Below are 18,291 nucleotides of genomic sequence, written 5' to 3' on the forward strand. Positions count from 1 at the left end.
CACCGGAGGATATTTTTCCATTTATCTTCAGATAGAGTGGGAGGAAGGGAGGGAGAGAAAAACATCTACGTGAAAGGGACACATCAACTGGTTGCCTCCCACATGACCTCGATCAGGCAGGGAGGAACCGCACCTGAGGTCTGTGCCCTTGACCAGAATTGAACCCGAGACTCATTGGTTGCTCTAATTACTGAGCCACGGCAGCTGGGTCAGGGAGCTTGTAGACTCGACTGCAGCCTCTTCTGGGGTGGAATCCAGGGAGGACAGAGAGCTTGCTGAACACAGGTGAGCACAGCCTTGAGAGGATGCGGAGGGCGACTGCGAGGCTGGCATCTGGGTCATGCAGACGGGCGGTTGGAGAAACAACATTATTCTTGGACCTTGGGAGTCTGTGTTTGGTTCCTCAGGCCTGCCTATAGTTCAAGGGATTTAGCAGCGGCCCCTGTCCTCGCCGTCAAAGAACAGCGTATTTGTTTTATAGCTCCCTGTCTGCAGTGTGTCCCATGGCTCCCTGTCTGCCGTGTGTCCCATGGCTCCCTGTCTGCAGTGTGTCCCAGGGCTCGCTGTCTGCAGTGTGTCCCATGGCTCCCTCTCTGCCGTGTGTCCCATGGCTCCCTGTCTGCCGTGTGTCCCATGGCTCCCTGTCTGCCGTGTGTCCCATGGCTCCCTGTCTGCAGTGTGTCCCAAGGCTCGCTGTCTGCAGTGTGTCCCAGGCTCGCTGTCTGCAGTGTGTCTGCAGTGTGTCCCAGGGCTCCCTGTCTGCAGTGTGTCCCAGGGCTCCCTGTCTGCAGTGTGTCCCATGGCTCGCTGTCTGCAGTGTGTCCCATGGCTCGCTGTCTGCCGTGTGTCCCATGGCTCGCTGTCTGCAGTGTGTCTCATGGCTCGCTGTCTGCAGTGTGTCCCATGGCTCGCTGTCTGCAGTGTGTCCCATGGCTCCCTGTCTGCAGTGTGTCCCATGGCTCGCTGTCTGCCGTGTGTCCCAGGGCTCGCTGTCTGCAGTGTGTCCCAGGGCTCCCTGTCTGCGGTGTGTCCCATGGCTCGCTGTCTGCGGTGTGTCCCATGGCTCGCTGTCTGCGGTGTGTCCCAGGGCTCGCTGTCTGCAGTGTGTCCCAGGGCTCCCTGTCTGCGGTGTGTCCCATGGCTCGCTGTCTGCGGTGTGTTCCATGGCTCCCTGTCTGCGGTGTGTCCCAGGGCTCGCTGTCTGCGGTGTGTCCCAGGGCTCGCTGTCTGCAGTGTGTTTCATGGCTCGCTGTCTGCAGTGTGTCCCAGGGCTCCCTGTCTGCAGTGTGTTTCATGGCTCGCTGTCTGCAGTGTGTTCCATGGCTCGCTGTCTGCAGTGTGTCCCAGGGCTCCCTGTCTGCAGTGTGTTTCATGGCTCGCTGTCTGCAGTGTGTCCCAGGGCTCCCTGTCTGCAGTGTGTCCCAGGGCTCCCTGTCTGCAGTGTGTCCCAGGGCTCGCTGTCTGCAGTGTGTTTCATGGCTCGCTGTCTGCAGTGTGTTTTATAATTTGCTGTCTGCAGTGTGTTTTAAAAATGCTCCTTTGGCCGTGGCCGGTTTGGCTCAGCGGTTAGAGCGTTGGCCTGCGGTCCAGAGAGACCCGGGTTCGGTTCCCGCTAAGGGCACGTACCTCGGTTGCAGTTTGTCCCCGGCCCTGGTTGGTCGTGCGGGTGGCAGCTATTTGATGTGTCCCTTTCACGTCGATGTTTCTCTCTTTCTCTCTCTTCCTCCCACTCTATCTGAACAAAAAAATGGAGGAAAAAAATTGTCCTCAGGTAAGGATAAAAAAATAAAATAAAATAAAAACGCTCCTTCGTATGTCCCTGGTGAGGTGGAGGAAGGAGCCAGACGGCCTCGCTCCCGAGTGCTGTGCTCGGGGAAGAAGCTGTGCAGACGAGGCCGTGGGCTGTGGTGTCGAGGATGTCCTTGTCTTTGGGTTTGACCGATTTGAAAGAGACAGTGGCAGGAGAATTGAAGAGAGATGATACGTGACTCCCTCTTCTCCTGAATAAGCCCAATGACTGTCCTGTGGTTTCATTGTACATTCTCATTACCAGTCGGATTTGTAACCCTGATTTTCCCCGGCAGGACTCTACTCTTGACGGGTAAGAAATGACTCGAGAGCCCCGTGGGTGCCGGGTGCCTGGCGGCCTCGCCGCGCATGTCAGTGAGTGGACGCGTGAGCCGTCGGCCTGGCAGCTGCAGGCACCTGTCCTCCGCTTGTTTATGACAACGCAGAGCTGGGGCTGGGCCGGAGCAGGTTCTCCCGCGCTCTGCAGGGGGGCCGCCGGGCATGCTGGGGGCTGGAGACCGCGGGTGCAGGTGTGCCGTGCGGGCGGTGGGTGGGCAGCCTGAGGCCCTGTCTCCCGCCAGGGGCCGGGGGGGCCCTGGGCCGCCGGGCTGGGCAGGTGCTGCAGGACTACTCTGCCAGGACCCTGCTCAGCTGCCTTCTCTGTGCTCGTTCTACGTGCGGGCCGGGGTTTGAAGGGTCCACGGGAGATGAAAGGGGCAGTTCTCAGGAGTGGGAGTTGCTAGGAACTGGACCAGCACTTGAGAAGTGTAATGTTCTTTACAGGTCATAAATAGAGCCTTAAAAAATTTGAGTTGAATTTCACATAACAACCATTTTAAAGGGCACAATTCAGTAACATTTAGTACATTCACAATGTTGCACAACCTCCCCCTCTGTCTGGTTCTGAACCATTTCATCCCTCCAAAATAAAACCCCGTTCTCCTCGAAACTCCCCCCGCCTCCCCTCAGCCTCTGGCAGCCACCGATGTGCATGTTTTCTCTGTGGGTGCACCTGTTCTGGACATTTCGTATAAACCGTGTCGCACAGATGATGTTTGTGTCTGACTTGTTTCAATAGCATCGTGTTTTTGAGGTTCCCACTTTGTGGCATAGATCATAGTATTTTAACAGTTACCCTAGATACCCACAGACAACTGTCCCCCTATAAGAATGAGTCTTCTAGCCACTGTCATTTACGCCCCAGGCCCTGCCAGTAGGAAGGGGAATGGACTAGATTCACCACTCCCCAAATCAACACCATTAGAGACACGTGGGTGTACCTTTGATCCCTGGGGTGCTGAGTTCGTAGGCTGAGGGGATGCTGTCGGCCCTGTTTGGGACGCCCTGCACCAGGTGACCTTTGGGGCTTTACCTTGGCCCTTATCCACCCACCTGTGAGCCTGAAGCACCTCCCAGAGGCTGGTGCTTAATTGTTCCGATGTGGGTTCTGTGTACAGAGCTCTCTGTGGTGTCTGATGTGGCTGTTTGCATTCGGGGGAGGCGGTGAGCCCCTCCCTGCTGCTTTTACAGCTCCAATTAATTGTGTCTCATTATGGAGCTCAGCTACACCCTGTGAGCTGCAGATTGCAGAGGGAAAGTTGTCCATGCCTTGGGGTGGTGGTTGTAATTGACTGCACATCAAGGTTATGTTCCTGAGAAAGCCCCCCTCCCAGACCCTGTCTTCTGGTCTGTGTGTGTTTCTGGGACCTGAGTGAGCAGACGGAGGAGAGGGATCTGGATTCGATCTGAAGCCTACAGCTGCTGAGGGGCGGGTGCAGGAGGAGAGGCTGGGGAGTCCCTGGGATGGAGAGGGCGGTGAACCCAAACGCCCGTGGAGTGCAGGGACCTGCCGAAGTTCTGCAGGTGTTCTTCATCGCAGGTGGCTCCACGGGCCTCTGGTGTTCTGGTCACTGTCCACGGAAAGCAGATTCCACGTCTTCCTCTTTCCCCTTCGTAGGGCCAGGAACGGAGGCGGGGGAGACGGGAGACGGGGAGGAGGAAGTGAGGCCGAGACTGAAGGCATGATTCTGCGTCCACGGGAGTGCTGTTGGCTCCACTGTCCTGGGTGTCTGCCTGGTGCGTGGACTCCTGTGGCTGACTCAGGCTGTGCTCTGCGGCGAGGGGCACCCGGGCCACCTTGAGGGTCAGCCGCGACTGTGGGCGGCTCACTGGGGACTCTCCCAGGACCGGGCAGGCCGTGCGGACACCTTGCCCAGGAGGGCACTGTGAGGGCCTGGTGCCCTCAGATGAGCCATTTCTTACCAGGGGTTTTTCCCTTTCTGCTGCACTACCTTCAGTGTGTGTTAAGAATGAAAGGGACGCCCTGGCCGATTTGGCTCAGCGGTTAGAGTGTTGGCCTGAGGACCAGGGAGTCCTGGGTTCGATTCTGGCCAAGGGCATGTACCTTGATTGCAGTTTGTCCCCAGCCCTGGTTGGGGTCGTGCAGGTGGCAACTGAGATGTGTCTCTCTCTCCCTCCCACTCTGTCTGAAGATTAAAAAAAAAAAAATGAAAGGGACATCTAGTAAAATAAAAACGGTAGTTTTTAAGAGGTGTGTCACCAAGCGCACTTCTAGGTTCCTCTGTAAAATGCCCCGGATGTTCAGACGCCATTTCCTTCGTGTGGCTCCCACCCGGCCCGTCTAGGGTTGGCTGAGGGGCCCTGGGCATCTCTGGTCCTCTGAGCAGAAAGGCCAGCAAGTTCCGTTCAGACCTCTTCCCCGCTCTGCTCACAGATGGCTTTGTAATGTCATGTCATTGGTACCTGCAGAGGGGCTGTGTGCAGGCGTCCCAAGTTCAGTGTTGGTAGGCTTCTCATCTCAGATCCCAGATGAACTTGGACGACTGTTCCAGGTTCCAAATCTTTACTGTATTGATGCTGTGTAACTTCTCTGTGTATTCCTCTCTGTTCTAAGGCTGAGGGTGGTTTTGGAGGGGAGACACCATTAGCCTGCCTTCCTGGGCACCTGGGCTGGTGGGCTTCTGGGCCAGATGCTGCCAGACTCTGCCCCCCAGTGACAGCTGAAAAGGAGGGGGAGGGGAGCCTACAGTAAGGGTTGGAGGCGGTGGGGACCCCTCGGCTCCTTTCTCCCTGTGGAATTCTGGGTTAGTTTACTTATTTCTATTTTTTTATTATGTATTGGCTTTGGGTGTGGCTCGCTCAGTGGTTTGACAACCACACACTTTGCATAGTGTTCCCCTTGGTATTGCCAGTACCAACTGGCAGCACACGTGGTTTTCACAGCATTGCTGTCTCCCACGTGTTACTTCCTGTGCCTCTCTGCAGCTCCCGCTTTCTGCTTTAGCCCTCCACCTGCTTCACCCAGTGCCCACTCGCGTGCTTCAGTTTGTTCATTTATTTGTTCTTTAGACTCCACACATGAGTGAAATCATAGGGTAGTTGTCTTTTTTTCTGACTGACTGACTAGGTCCATCCATGCTGTCACAAATGGCGAGAGTTCATTCTTTTTATGGCTGAATAATATTCCATTGTACGTATGTAACACTGCTTCTTTAAAAATTTTTTTTATTTTTTTATTTAGAGAGAGAGGAAGGGAGAGAGAGATGGACACATTGATGAGAGAGAACATTGACTGGCCGCCTCCTGCATGCCCCCACTGGGGATGGGGCCCACAACCTGGGCATGTGCCCTGACCGGGAATCAAATTGGCGGCCTCTTGGTGCCTGGGTGGACAATCAACCGCTGAGCCACGCCGGCCGGGCTGTAATCCTGCTTCTTTAGTCGCTTGTTGGTGATGAGCACGTGTCCGTGCCCGTAGCTCAGCTGATGTGAGTAAGTAGCACGGTGGTGAGCAGAGGCGCGTGTGTTCTTCGGAGTCTGTTTCGGATTTCATCGGCTACGTCCCCAGAAGTGGAACTGCTGGGTCGTCAAGCTACTTACGTCTACTTTTCATTTGCACTTCTCTGTTGATGCCTGCCTAGACGTATCCGAGAAGGAACATTTTGGGATCGACATATTTTCCTAAAAAATATCACGGGTCTTTTTCTTTAAAAAGGTCTCATTTCAAATATTTTCCATGAGTTTGGATTCTGGATTGAATTAGATGCAGGTGCTTACGACCCAAAGCAGGTCGTTAAGGTTTGCTTTTGGCCCCGTGAGCGTGTCTGCAGACAGGAGCTTTCTCTCCTCCCTAGCATCTCAAGAAGGGGGTGGGGAAGTCAGGGCGGAGGGGTGAGCAGGGGAGGGAGGAGAAAGGCCCTGGGGGGAGGGGAGGTTTTCTTGCAGAGCTCCCGGCTCTGAAGGCCCACAGCAGGGGTGTCCTTTGAGGTGGGCAGGGGCTGCTGCCCAGAAGCTCTGGTGCCCAGGCAGGGCAGTGAGGTCGGAGAGACAGTGGAACATTCTCTCCCCAAGCAAGAGGGGGAACCTGCTCTTGACTCCTGGGCCTTTGCGCTGACTTCGAACTTGACGCCAGCCCTCAGAATTTCTGTCCTTCACACAGAGGGGTCCAGTGTATGGCTCCAGCCCTTCACCTGTCAAAGTGACCAGTGAGCTAGGAAAAACGGAAGGAATGTGGGTTGTTGTCCGTAAGCAGAAACTGTCTAAAAGAACTGTTCTTTTCTGAGATGATAGGTTCTTGGTGTTAACATAGCCTTTGTTTAAAAATTTTGGTGGTGGTGGATGGTGGTCGTATTGCTCAGGGGTAGGAACATAGCCGGTGCCCCCCGGGAGCTCATGCGTACTCACCTCTAGTGACGAGGACTGAGAAGCCGGTGGCCTGATCAGCAGAGGCTGCGTCCGCAGGGCCCGGGCTCCTCCCTGCTGCGGCTCTGCTCCTCTGGGGACGCAGTGTCTCGAATGCAGCCTTGGGCTGGAGAAACACCAGGGCTGCGTGGGGCCGGGACTCCTGACCCTTCCCTCACAGTCCGCCGGCTGGACTCGGCCGGGTTCCCGCCCACGGCCCGCAGCCTGCGCAGGCGTCGCTGTGTCCCCAGGGAGAGGGAACGGCAGAGCCGATGAGCCATGCTCTGACACAGTGGCTGTTTCTGTTCTTGCCTGGCAAGAAGAGACGTGGCCAAGCGTCCTGCTGGCCCTCCTCATGGATTTCCATTTTCCCGGTGCAGATTCAGAAGCAACAGGGCGGCTGCAGAAATCCAAGGCCGTTGCTTTGGGTTCCTGGAAGCTGCTTCCTGACGCAGGACGCTCAGAACGGCCTGGGCAGCACTGCTGCGTTGTGGATGTCTTCCGAGGTCCCCTCCTGTGAGCTGCGGCAGCCGGGCCGCCTGGAGCCCGGGCAACGCTGGCGGGCGGCCTCTCCGGCCTGTGCACTGTTGTGCGGGAGAAGCTGTCTCGGTGTTTTGGGTCCTGTCCCATGTGTGGAGCAGGGACAGTAACAGGGGTTTCACAGCTCCGTGGGAGCCTGAGCAGATCTGTTACCCTCCTGTTGCAGTGTAAACAGCGGAGCACTCGGGCTTATCCGGGAGGTCGCGTCTGGTGGAGTCTGTAGCAGGAAACGTGTCCACCCTGGCCCAGGGCTCCCGTTCAGGACTCGTCATGCCCGAGTGACAGAGGATCGAGAGTCCTGCTTTAGAATGTGTATGGCCAGCCCTGGCCGGTTGCTTAGTGGTTAGAGCGTCGGCCCACAGACCAGAGAGTCCCAGGTTCGGTTCCCACTAAGGGCACGTACCTCGGCTGTAGTTTGTCCCCGGCCCCGGTTCGGGGTCGTGTGGGTGGCAACCAATCAATGTGTCTCTCTCACATTGATGTTTCTCTCTCTCTCTTCCTCCCTCTCTCCCTCCCGCTCTATCTGAAGATAAATGCAAAAGTGTCCTCGGGTGAGGATTTAAAAAAAAAAAAGAATGTTTATGGCCATCACGCGTCAGGGGTCCTCATTTCTGTGTTGGTTTTGTCTCTTTCAGGTTAGTCTGAATGATTCCCACAACCAGATGGTGGTGCACTGGGCTGGAGAGAAAAGCAACGTAATTGTGGCCTTGGCCCGGGACAGCCTGGCGTTGGCAAGACCCAAGAGCAGCGACGTAAGTGCCTCCGGGCTCGCCTCAGCCCGGCTGAGTGCCCTCTGTCGTCCCCCAGGGTTGTCATTCCAAGAAAAGTAGCGGGTAGCTGGAGAATGGATGGGATGAATTATAAACAGAGAAGAGAATCTAGAAAATAAGAAATCCCCCTTCGCTGCTGACCACAGGGTCGTGCGGACGATGACACACAGATCCATGTCATGTGTGGTTACTTTGGTGAGTGACGGGTGAGCTGGGTGGTTGTGTCTGCTCAACAAAGTGCCTTCCTGGGCAGAGCTGTGTGTCTGCTGCAGAGCCTGCCGGGTCTGTCGGTCCTTCCAGGTGCTCGTTGCTCCCAGCACCTCGCAGTGGCTGGGTTAGTGAATCGGATTCACTCATGTTCCTAATGTCCACACTTGGCTTAGACAGTGTCTAACAGTCAGGTGCTTTGAAGACCAGGTGTCACATGCTTGCACGCCTAAGAGTGGCCAGGAGTAACAGGCAGGAATGAAACTCTCTCCAAGCTGACGACATTTTTTACCTCCACAAAGAATATGGTCTCTTTTATTTTTCTTGAATTACATGGCCCTCTGGGACAATATGTCATTTTCCCACTTTTTTTATCCTTACCTGAGGATCTTTCTACATTTATCTTCAGAGCGGGAGGAAGAGAGAGAGAGAGAAACATCGAGTGGCTGCCACCCACACGACCCCAACCAGGGCTAGGGACAAACTGCAGCCGAGGTACGTGCCCTTAGCGGGAACCGAACCCGGGTCTTTCTGGTCCACAGGTCGATGCTCTAACTGCTGAGCCACACCAGCCAGGGCCTGAGCCCACTTTTAATAGAGACATAGGTTCAGAAAACTTTCACCTGTATCTCAATATGAGCCTGAGGTTGGTACTTGGTCTCAGTATCCAGGAGACACTACAAAGTGCACAGGACTTTGCAGAACTGGAGAGAAACACTCCTGAGGAGTCGTGTTGTCTCCCTGCTAGATGTCACGCAGGACGCAGGGCGCAGGGTGCAGGGCCCAGTGTGGCCAGATCTTCTGACTTTTCAAGAGAAGCTCAGAGGTCTGGATTTGTGTGCAAAAACTGCTGATTCTTACGAGTTGGGCCCTGTGTGTGATTTTGCAGACAACCTGTGAGCCAGGTGAAACAGGTGAGGGCCAGAGCTGGCCCTTGGGTCTCAAGTCTTTGGCTTCTGTGCCAGGTTTCCCTGTAGGGAGGAGGAGCAGCCCCTGTCTTGGGTTCAGGTGTGACGTGGCGACAGGGTAAAGCTGTGGACAGAGAAACCTGCTGCGGAGCTTTGGTGGCTCTGCAGTCTGGCCAGAGGACACCTCTGGTGAATCTGCCAGCCCTGTCCCAGCAGCCGAAGGACACAGCTGTCGTTCTTGAGTGTAGATGGGCTTCGTGCGGCCCCTCTCTGCACCCACCACCTGGGTGGGACGTGCTCAGGGGGAGGTGACTAGGGAGCCCTGGGAGCGGTGTTCTGTTGCGTCGGGGCAGCTGCGGTGATGCCCAGGGTGGGTGCTGAGCACGCAGGCGGGGAGCTGCTGTAGGGGACAGCCGCTCTGGGTGCAGGAATCTGCAGCCGCTCTGGGTGCAGGAATCTGCAGCAGGGCAGGGCTTGTTCGGGGCCCTGACTGCAGCCGTCTGAACGCAGCCAGGCTTTGCGAGCGACAGCAGCGTGTGGGTGCCCCTCGGCCTGCCAGAGTCTGTGGGCGCCGTGGGTCAGCCCAGTCGCTGCCCGCGGCATGGCGTCCAGCACGGGAGATGGCTGCGCCCTCCGTGCTGAGAAACCCGCAGAGCTTTCGTGCATGAGAACATTATTGCCCAGGTGGTGGTATTTTCTGTGGGAGACATAGGGAAAGGCCTTGATAATTGTTTTAGGGTTTTGCTGGACAGACCGAGGCTAGAGTTATTAAGTGACTTGCATGAGGTTACTTCGCAGGACTGTGGGCGAGTTGGGGCTCATGAGAATCAAGGCCCAATCACATGCTTGGAATGTGAGGATGTGGTTGCGAGGGGGACCGGCTGGCCTGGTTTCAGCACCGGAAGCCCCACATCCTGGGACCATCCTCAGTCCTGGATGAACCAGGATGGTTGGTCACTTTGGTAGTGCCAGTCTACCCAAACCCAGTTCTTCTTCTGTCTAAATATGTGGGTGTATCTAGAGGAACAATATACTATTCTGGAATGAAGTACATGTGAGATTAAATGGAAAGGAAATTTTTTTTTTATCCTCACCCAAGGAATCTTTGCATTTATCTTCAGATAGAGCGGGAGGGAGAAAGGGAGGAAGAGAGAGAGAGAAACATCGACATGACAGAGACACATGGAGTGACTGCCACCCTCAAGACCCCAACGAGGGCTGGGGACAAACCACAACTGAGGTATGTGCCCTTGGCGGAAACCAAACCCGGGACTCTCTGGTCCGCAGGCCGATGCTCTAACCGCCGAGCCAAACCAGCCAGGATAAATGGAAAGGAAATTCATTGCTTAGACATACAAAATAAGGATGGCAGAGATCTCCCCATGCATACAAGCTACATGAAAGAACTGACAGGTGAAACTGAGATGTTCAGATGTGAAAAGTTAGTGCAAGAATAAATTAGGTCTCAGAGGCAGGAGTTGCTTGTGTCAGAGTAGAAGCAGTCGACGTTTTCTTTGAAGACAGCTGGGTCGGAAGGCCCGTCGGCCGTCCAGGTGGGGCGCACCCACGCAGACAGGTCGGAAGGCCCGTCGGCCGTCCAGGTGGGGAGCACCCACGCAGACAGGGACCTGTGAGTGCTGGAGCATGGTCATCTCATGCCTGTTCTGTACAGAAAAAGGGACGAGCCTGGAAGCTGGAATCCAGACAGTTTGCTGTCAGAAAATAAATGAATAAATAGCTAGCGTCTTGATGAACTGGTAGCGGCGGATTGAGGAAGAGTGGCTGCTGAGGCACCTCTCTGTCTGACAGGTCTGCTAAATGTAGGGAAACAATAGGTGTTACTTACCTCGGCCCCGCCCATCTCTGGTTCTGCTCTCTCCTGTTCTGCGAAGTACTCAGGACGCAACATCATGGGCCACGCAGCTCTGCAGACATAGTGCCCACCGCACGATCAGTCCGCCAGGGGAGGGATCAGGCGTGAGAGCACGGCTGCCCTGTGCCCAGAGCGGCCCGACTCGGTGCCCTCAGGACTGGCTGGCAAGCAGCCCAGCACAGTGATGTTGTTGGTAGATTCTGCAACTTGCAGTGAAAGACATGTAATGAAACCGACTTTACCACAGGCTAATGCATATCAACAAGAGTTACGTTCCTAGGTATAAGGAACTTTACTCATCCATGCTATAAGGAAACAGTGTTGAACGAAGTGACTTTATTTGAGAGCCTGCTGTACTTGCTAACAGCACAGAACTTGGTAGCCAGGGGATGCGGTGTCCAGCGGAGCACCGACTCTGAAATCGGGGTGCCAGGGTTCTCATCCTGACCCTGCCACTCGTTAGCAGTCTGGCCTGGGGCAAGTCGTTTACTTCTCTTGGTCTTCCCTTCTGTCATGAGACGGTGCTCGTGAGAGACCTTGCTGTCCGAGTGTGGCCTGTGGGTCGGCAGGCACTGGGATTCTCTGCAGCTGGTGGGCAGTGCGGATGCTCTGGCCTCACCTCAGACTGCCTGAAGCAGAAGCTGCATTGTCACCAGCGCCCTGCTGGGTGATGTGCAGGCCTTTCACGGTGTGAGAAGCGCTGCTTGGAAAGGACTTAGAATGGTGCCAGATAGGAAACAGTTTCTGTGCATTTCGGCCCTTCTTCCCTGACTGTTCCCTCCGCCCTTCTCTCTTCTCTCTTCCTTCTCCTCTTCATCATGACTGTATGATTGTGAGGTACAGGGAAAAGAATGGAAAACCATTCACTTCGAAGAACTTACCTTTGTAGGTAACACAGTGATCTAACCCTGACTTTTGGCAGTTTAGGAAGTCCTTCCCTTTTATTTTGTTCTTTGGGGAGTAGTGTCACGTGGAGGTCAGAGAGGACTGGTGAGCGCAGGAACTTGGGTCTGGCTGGAAGGCAGCGCACGGAGCCCGAGACCATCAAGTACAGGGACTTGCCCACCCGCTGCCGATGCAGACAGTGCCCGAGCAAGCAGCCTGCCACTGCCGCGCAGAGAAATGGGAGGTTGGGACAGCAAGGGACTTTGGGGAGGTTACTTCGCATTCTGGCAGACACCCAGAATGTGCCACTGGGGTGCTGTGTGGAGCCGGGAGGCCCTTAGCCCCTTGGCTTTGTCTGACCACCGGCACAGGTGTTTTCTGGGCTCCTCACTTCGGAGGAAGGGGATAGCTGTGCCCAGCCCTGAGTGTGGGCTTCACCCTTGAGCTTACGGTCTGTGCTAATCTAAGAGCTAATCTAATAGAAATGAGAATTCTGAGGATCAGATAAAATCATTGTGTTGGAATAATGTAACCTAGAGCAGGAAGGAAAGGGGATGAGTAGTTCCAGAGAGCCTTTGGGCGAAGGACGGACCTTTACATTCTTGGTCTTAACTTCTATTAAGTAAAAGATGCGGAGAGATGGTTTTGTTCACAGGCGAAGGTGAAGGAAGAGTGTTTTGGCAGGGAGGCTCTTACCTCCGAGGCTGGGAGGGCCGCAGCGTGGCCGAGAATCCCCGGAGGGCTCTCCCTCTGCTCAGGTCGGTCATTTCTGCCTGCTGGCCAGCACTCCTTCCCCAGCCTGGCGTCCACTTGTGTCTGACCGTCCTCGTCCACAGAGAAACACGTGTGCAGACGAGAACACTCTCCTGCAAGAGAGGAAAGACAGTGGCCTTGGAGCTGGAGGGCTGTCATCGTTCTGCACTTATTAACAGTAATGCCACGGGGCTGTCCACTGCTTCTGTTAGTGTTTGCTATCTCTTAAACTGTTCACTCAGTCCCGATGCCTTTACTTGACTCTTTCCTGTGTTTATGGAACACGTGCGTTACTCGCTCTGTGGTTTATAATGATACTTGTTTATTCCAGAAATCTCGACTGAGTACCTGCTGTGTTCCAGGTACACTGAAGGAGACCAAGGTGTGAGTAACTCAGAGCGTTTGAAGATGAAGAGAGGAGCCCTGGCCGGTGTGACTCCGCAGTTAGAGCATTGGGCCGTGGGTTCGATTCCCAGTCACGGATGGCATGTGCCTGGCTTCATCCCCGGCCCTGGCTGGAATGTGTGCAAGAGGCAACCAATTGATGTGCCTCTCTCACATTGAGCCTCCCCTCCCCCAACTCCTCTCTTCCACTCTCTCTAAAAATCAATGGAAACATATCCTTGGGTGAGGATTAACAACAACAATAACAGAAAGATGGAGAGATACAATGTAGACAGAGCGGTGTGTCTTATTATCCCCTTATGCCTCTGAGGGGTAACTGCTCTGGAGTGATCAGTTTATGGGATTCTGGAGCTGGACAGGACTTGAGTCATTCCTTTGCTGCTGTGACTTCTGACCCTAATGTCCATCCTTGGCCAGGAGGATCGAAGTGAGAAAGGACACTCTGTCTTTTACCCACTCACATTATCTGTGAACCCTCAACCTGCTGAATTTGTGAAGCTGCTCTTCTGGTACATCCTTTCTGTGCGTTTGGGAGTCGGGAACACACGCTATTTACACGTGTGTTTGTAATGGTTTTTTTTCCGCTGTGGCCCAGGTGTTGGCAGAGGCACTGGCTGTACTCTTGTGAGCTTGACATCTAATGAATGTTAATGACTCGGTGTGCTCAGTTCCCTTGGCATATACAGGTCATTGTTTACAAGGGCATTCTTCGTAAATATTTACGTGTTTACGTTGTGTCTAAGGGCATGTCTCTGATGTCTGGTCCTGGCTTAGTTCCCGGCTTACGCAGAGCCCGTGAGACCAGCTTGCTGTGGAGTCCGTGGGCAGTAAGGCAGCACACTTTCGAGGATCAGTCCAGTGGCTTCCATTTTTCTTGGAATTCACCTGTCCTTTTTCTTTAGTGCCCACCTCAGTTCTAACTAAGTTGTTATTAGTACTATGTTCATCTGTCAGGCTTGTTAACCCACGGATGGCGGTCATGTATTTCATGGCGTCCAGGTATAAAATCCTGCAGCACTCCACCTGCCAGCCTAGCCTGAGCGGCGTGGCTCAGTCTGGGTGAGGCGGGCAGCCTGGGTCGGAACCCACGGAGCTGCCTGCGGTCAGTGTTGCTTTGGTAGGGGACTCATCTCGGAACCCGTGTCTTCTCTGAAGATGGTTCTCAGTTGTGTTTGCCACGTGGGGCTGGAGCGCGAGCGGCCTGGGCCCCTTGTTTGAAGGCTCTGGTGCAGTGTCCGCACATAGGAAGCACCCCTGAACGGCCGCCCTCCCCCGTGTCACCACTGGCTGCCAGACGGTGGCGCCTAGAAGCAGAGGAGGAGGAAGGGCCGTTGGCGCGGCCTGGGCCCTGCTGCTGCTCCGCAGACTTGGCCTCTCCCAGGCACGGGATCAGAAAGCGGGGGTGCTGGGCGGAGGCTCTGCTGCCCAGTCTCCAGCTGTGTCTTAGCACGTCTCTGCGTCTCGGGCCGCGCTGTGGGGACCCACGAGGCTTTCCGCTTCCCGTCTTCCAGAGTCCCCTCGGAAGGGTGAGGAGTCAGGTTACCTTGTGGGGACATGTCAACAGATGGCAAAACACATTCTCAATCCCTTCCCCTCAGACAACTTCCTTCTGTTTGCCTCTGGATGTAATTTGTTAAACACTTAACTCAGCCTGCGGAGGCTACATTGTTTCCATTTGCATGTCTTCCTCCCCAGGGTGTCGGTAGGGGCGGTGGTTGCCTGCTGGCAGGCTTTCTGCCCCCCTTTGCCGGGGACAGACAGAGGCACCCGCTTCTCCTTTGTGGGTCATCGTGTCATATCCACGGGCTGTCGGGAGGCCCCGCTGAGGATCTGGGCAGGATGCTTGGAAATGTCAGATCTTCTGCCACATGTCTCACCAACTCGTTTCTTCTCCTCCCTCTTCCACGGCCCAGGTGTACGTGTCGTACGACTACGGAAAGTCGTTCCAGAAGATCTCAGACAAGCTGAGCTTCGGCGTGGGGAACGGCAGTGCCGCTGTGATCGCCCAGTTCTACCACAGCCCTGCGGACAACCAGCGCGTAAGGCCCGCTGCGCCCGCCTGACCTCGCGGCCGTTCGGGGAAGACGGTCGACCCCGGGGGCGGGCAGGGGACTGCTTGTCATCTCTGTAGTGTGGCCGGTAGCCAGTGACAGTTTTTCTGTTGACCTGGGACTTTGTGACGGAGTCGGGTTCTCAGGGTGGAACCGTTCATGGCCAAGCAGGCCGGTCCCGGCCAGGCAGGGCTTCTAGACAGACAGTGGCAGGTGAGAGCTCAGAGAATCCGGCAGCTAATAAATTGGGTGACTCGTAGGTGGCAAAATTGTTACCGAGGCCCCAGACTTTATCTTGCAGGCTAGTCAAGGTCTTCCAGAGCGGCTGCTGGACTCTCGGTTTTCCTGGCATTACCTATGTTTGTGCGCACGTGTGTATGTGTGTATGAGTGTGCATGTGCATGTGTACATGTTCATGTGTGCATGCGTGTGCGTGTGTGTGCGCACCCTCACCCTCCTCCCTCCGACCTGTACTAGCACAGGAAAGGTCACCAAGGCACTCGATTTTGCTGGGCCTCCTGACCTGTCCTCCCAACTGGCTGGCCTGGGGCTTGTTTCTGCAGGAGACGCCCCTACAGTGTGACTTGGAGGAACTTGCTCTAGGTCCCACGGGAGGCAGCATGATGGCAGGGGCAGGGTGAGGAGCCAGCCCCACGGGGCTTTCCTGCCCGTGGGGAGCTCTGGCTGTGGTGGGAGTGGCATCTGCTGCTTTGTCCCCACGTGGGATCCCCGCTTACCCCCAGGAGGATGGCTGCTTCTGTGGATGCTGAGAACTCTGCAGCAGCCGAAGCTTTCTGAGGGGAACCGCGCCTGCTCCTCTGCTCACCCGGAAGGCACCAGAGCGGGAGACACAGGCTCTCCCAGTGCCGGCTTCTCTCACTGCCTGTGGTCAGAGGTTTTATGGAAAATATTTAGCCACTGAATTGGTACTGACAAATCAGATGTCTGGTTGGGGAGCCGGGTCCTGAAGGCCACCCTGCTGGGCTGGGCATTAACCTTTACGTTCCTGGATTTGGGGGAAGTCTTGGGGAAGAGGCCAGGCCACGGGCTTTTGGAGGGCTACTCAGAGGTTTCAGGGAAGTGGGGTACAGAAGCAGTTTTGGAAACAGCTGGAGTGGCCATTGGCCTCATGCCGGCCAGGGGTCAGCCCTGCTGGAGCTCGGAGTGCAGCGGCCGCTGCGGATGGCCTCTCCTCTCACCTCACTGCAGGGATGGGCAGCAAGGAAAAGGTGTCGGGGGAATTGGCTTTGTAGACAAGACTGCCAGCCCCCTGTCACCCCTGTGACTCACAGGTGCCTCTTGTGCGGTGAGGAGCCTGGCCCGGGGTCCAGCTGGCTGGCTGTGCCCCAGCTCTGTGGATAGATCTGTGTGCCTCCTGCCGCCTGGGAATCGGATGACACTTGGGTTATTCAGTACGTCATCTTGTACCGGTTACTGTTTTTACACCTTGTCCCAGAGCTGTGTTCAAGTGGTGGCCTTGAAACCACCTTCCTGGCTGTGGAATCTTCCTTTTAACTCCCCCAATCCCTCTGCACCCCCCAAGGGCACCGATGTCCATACGCAGGTTCTTTTCCTTCCTTTTTGCTATGGGCTACAGTGAGCCGCTGCTAAGCCCCGTGTCTGAACAGTCAGAAGTCAGGAAGGATGATGTTATGGGCTTTTAGGGGAGCGTAAGGGACTTCTAGAGCATGAGGTCCAGAGAGGGAGCAGAGCAGGGCTGTGATGTTGGGCACGGAAGGAGACACCTGGGCTGACCAGTGCAGCGTGTGGGGTGCTGGGTGCTGCGAGGTGCGTGCTGGGTGCGGGGTGCTGCGAGGTGCGTGCTGGGTGCGGGGTGCTGGGTGCTGGGTGCTGCGAGGTTTGTAAATCCTCACTTGATGCCATTTATCTTCAGATAGAGTGGGAGGGAGGGAGGGAGGAAGGAGGGAGGAGGGGGAGGAGGGAGGAGGGGAAGGAGGGAGGGGGACTTCTCCTCTGCTCCCTTTCCCTGCGCTCTGGTGTCTGCACAGTTTCCCGTGCTGACATGGAGGCACATTCTGTTGCTCACTTTGTCATCTTCCCAGAGGTGTCTGTGGAGTCAGAGCAGACAGCTTTATGCTGATGGATGACGCTCCTCTGGAGTATCGGGGTGCAGATGGGGCTGGAGAGCTGGGTGCGAGGACACTGACTGGCACTGTTCGGAAAGCCCTTGTAGGCTGGGTCTGCTGGCAAAGCTGTGGGCGGCCGTGAGTGGACGTGACAGCCAGGAAAGTACCGGAGCTTCAGGGCAGAGCAGACATGCGTGGCTCCTTCCTGTGTGCACAGGGCAGTGCAAAGGCCGCCCACCTGAGTGATGGGTGAGACCTGCAGGAGGTAGAGCTGGGCAGAGGGCGAGGGAGAGCACAGAGGTGAGGGCTGTGTGGGGCAGCAGGGTGAGGAATGAAGCTTCGAGCACGGCCCTGCTTTCGGTGGCTGCAGCAGAGTGCGTGGGAGCCTCCCGGAGGAGAAGGGCGTGGGCAGCGACTTCCAGGTGCCACTGTGCTTTCTGTCCGGGTCGTGAGGACACCGCTTCTTGGGGGTGGAGGCCGTGCACGGAGGTCATCATGCTGTTAGTCACGCCCCCCCCCACGGCTGAAGAGGAAGGGGTTGCATTTTGCTGTGAAGACAGTAGGGAGCTGGAGGGGTTGCTGAGGAGGGGAGTTCTGTGAACAGCGTCTCTTAGGGAATCTGTGTCCTGGAGATGCGTAGGCTGGGTTGGCAGGAAACATTGCAGGAGAGCCAGGGAGCCACTGTGGCAGCCCAGGCGGAGTTTCCCAGTTCGCACCCAAGCCTGACATCACCGCGAAGTGTTTCACATCCTGCAGGTCTTAGAAGACCGGAGGGTGAGTCAGGCCCAGAGCCCAGTCCTGATGCTGCCTCTAAGGGACATGGGCGACATTGTAGCACTAGGGATACAAAGAAGGCACAGAGTATGGAAACGATTTCAAGGGCAAACATAATGGGAAGCGGCTGGTGCCAGTGAGGGCAAAGGAAGGCGGGCAGTGAAAACCAGCTCCAGCTGCCAGCCCCTGGGCGGGGAGGTGTGATGTGGCTGGAAGTGGGGACACGGAGGAGAATGGGGTTTTGGTGGGAAGGTATCAAAGGATCAGTTTTGGACATAGTGGATCATGTTGGCACAGCACAGCACAGAGGCTGGGAAGATGATTCTGGGTGGCACTAGCACCTCAGTGAGACGGGGTCAGGCTGCGGATGGGAATGTCAGGGCCGCCTTGTTCCTGGAGGCGCCAGTTGCAGCCGTGAGGAAGGATAAACCGCGCTGTCAGCCAAGGATGGAAGAGGGACGGGTTACGTGAGGGTGGGACAGTGGACCGAAACAACAGCCAGCGCAGGACAGTGAGGAGAGAGGTGGTCAGGACCAGGGGATGGGGGCT

The 18,291-nt window shown here is 55.9% G+C and overlaps 1 protein-coding gene across 3 annotated transcripts in view; it reads left to right on the top strand.

Annotated features, from left to right (window-relative positions):
- The window catches only part of SORL1 (sortilin related receptor 1), a 183,212-nt gene that overhangs the window by 9,854 nt on the left and 155,067 nt on the right, over positions 1 to 18,291 (top strand). For all 3 annotated transcript variants that reach the window (XM_036277033.1, XM_036277034.1, XM_036277035.1), the window contains exons 2-3: positions 7,665 to 7,781; positions 14,744 to 14,869. In XM_036277033.1, the coding sequence (XP_036132926.1) occupies positions 7,665 to 7,781; positions 14,744 to 14,869 (243 nt within the window). The remainder of the gene's footprint in view (positions 1 to 7,664; positions 7,782 to 14,743; positions 14,870 to 18,291) is intronic.

The sequence above is a fragment of the Molossus molossus genome, unplaced genomic scaffold (assembly GCF_014108415.1).
Source record: "Molossus molossus isolate mMolMol1 unplaced genomic scaffold, mMolMol1.p scaffold_m16_p_22, whole genome shotgun sequence".
Classification (NCBI taxonomy): domain Eukaryota; kingdom Metazoa; phylum Chordata; class Mammalia; order Chiroptera; family Molossidae; genus Molossus; species Molossus molossus.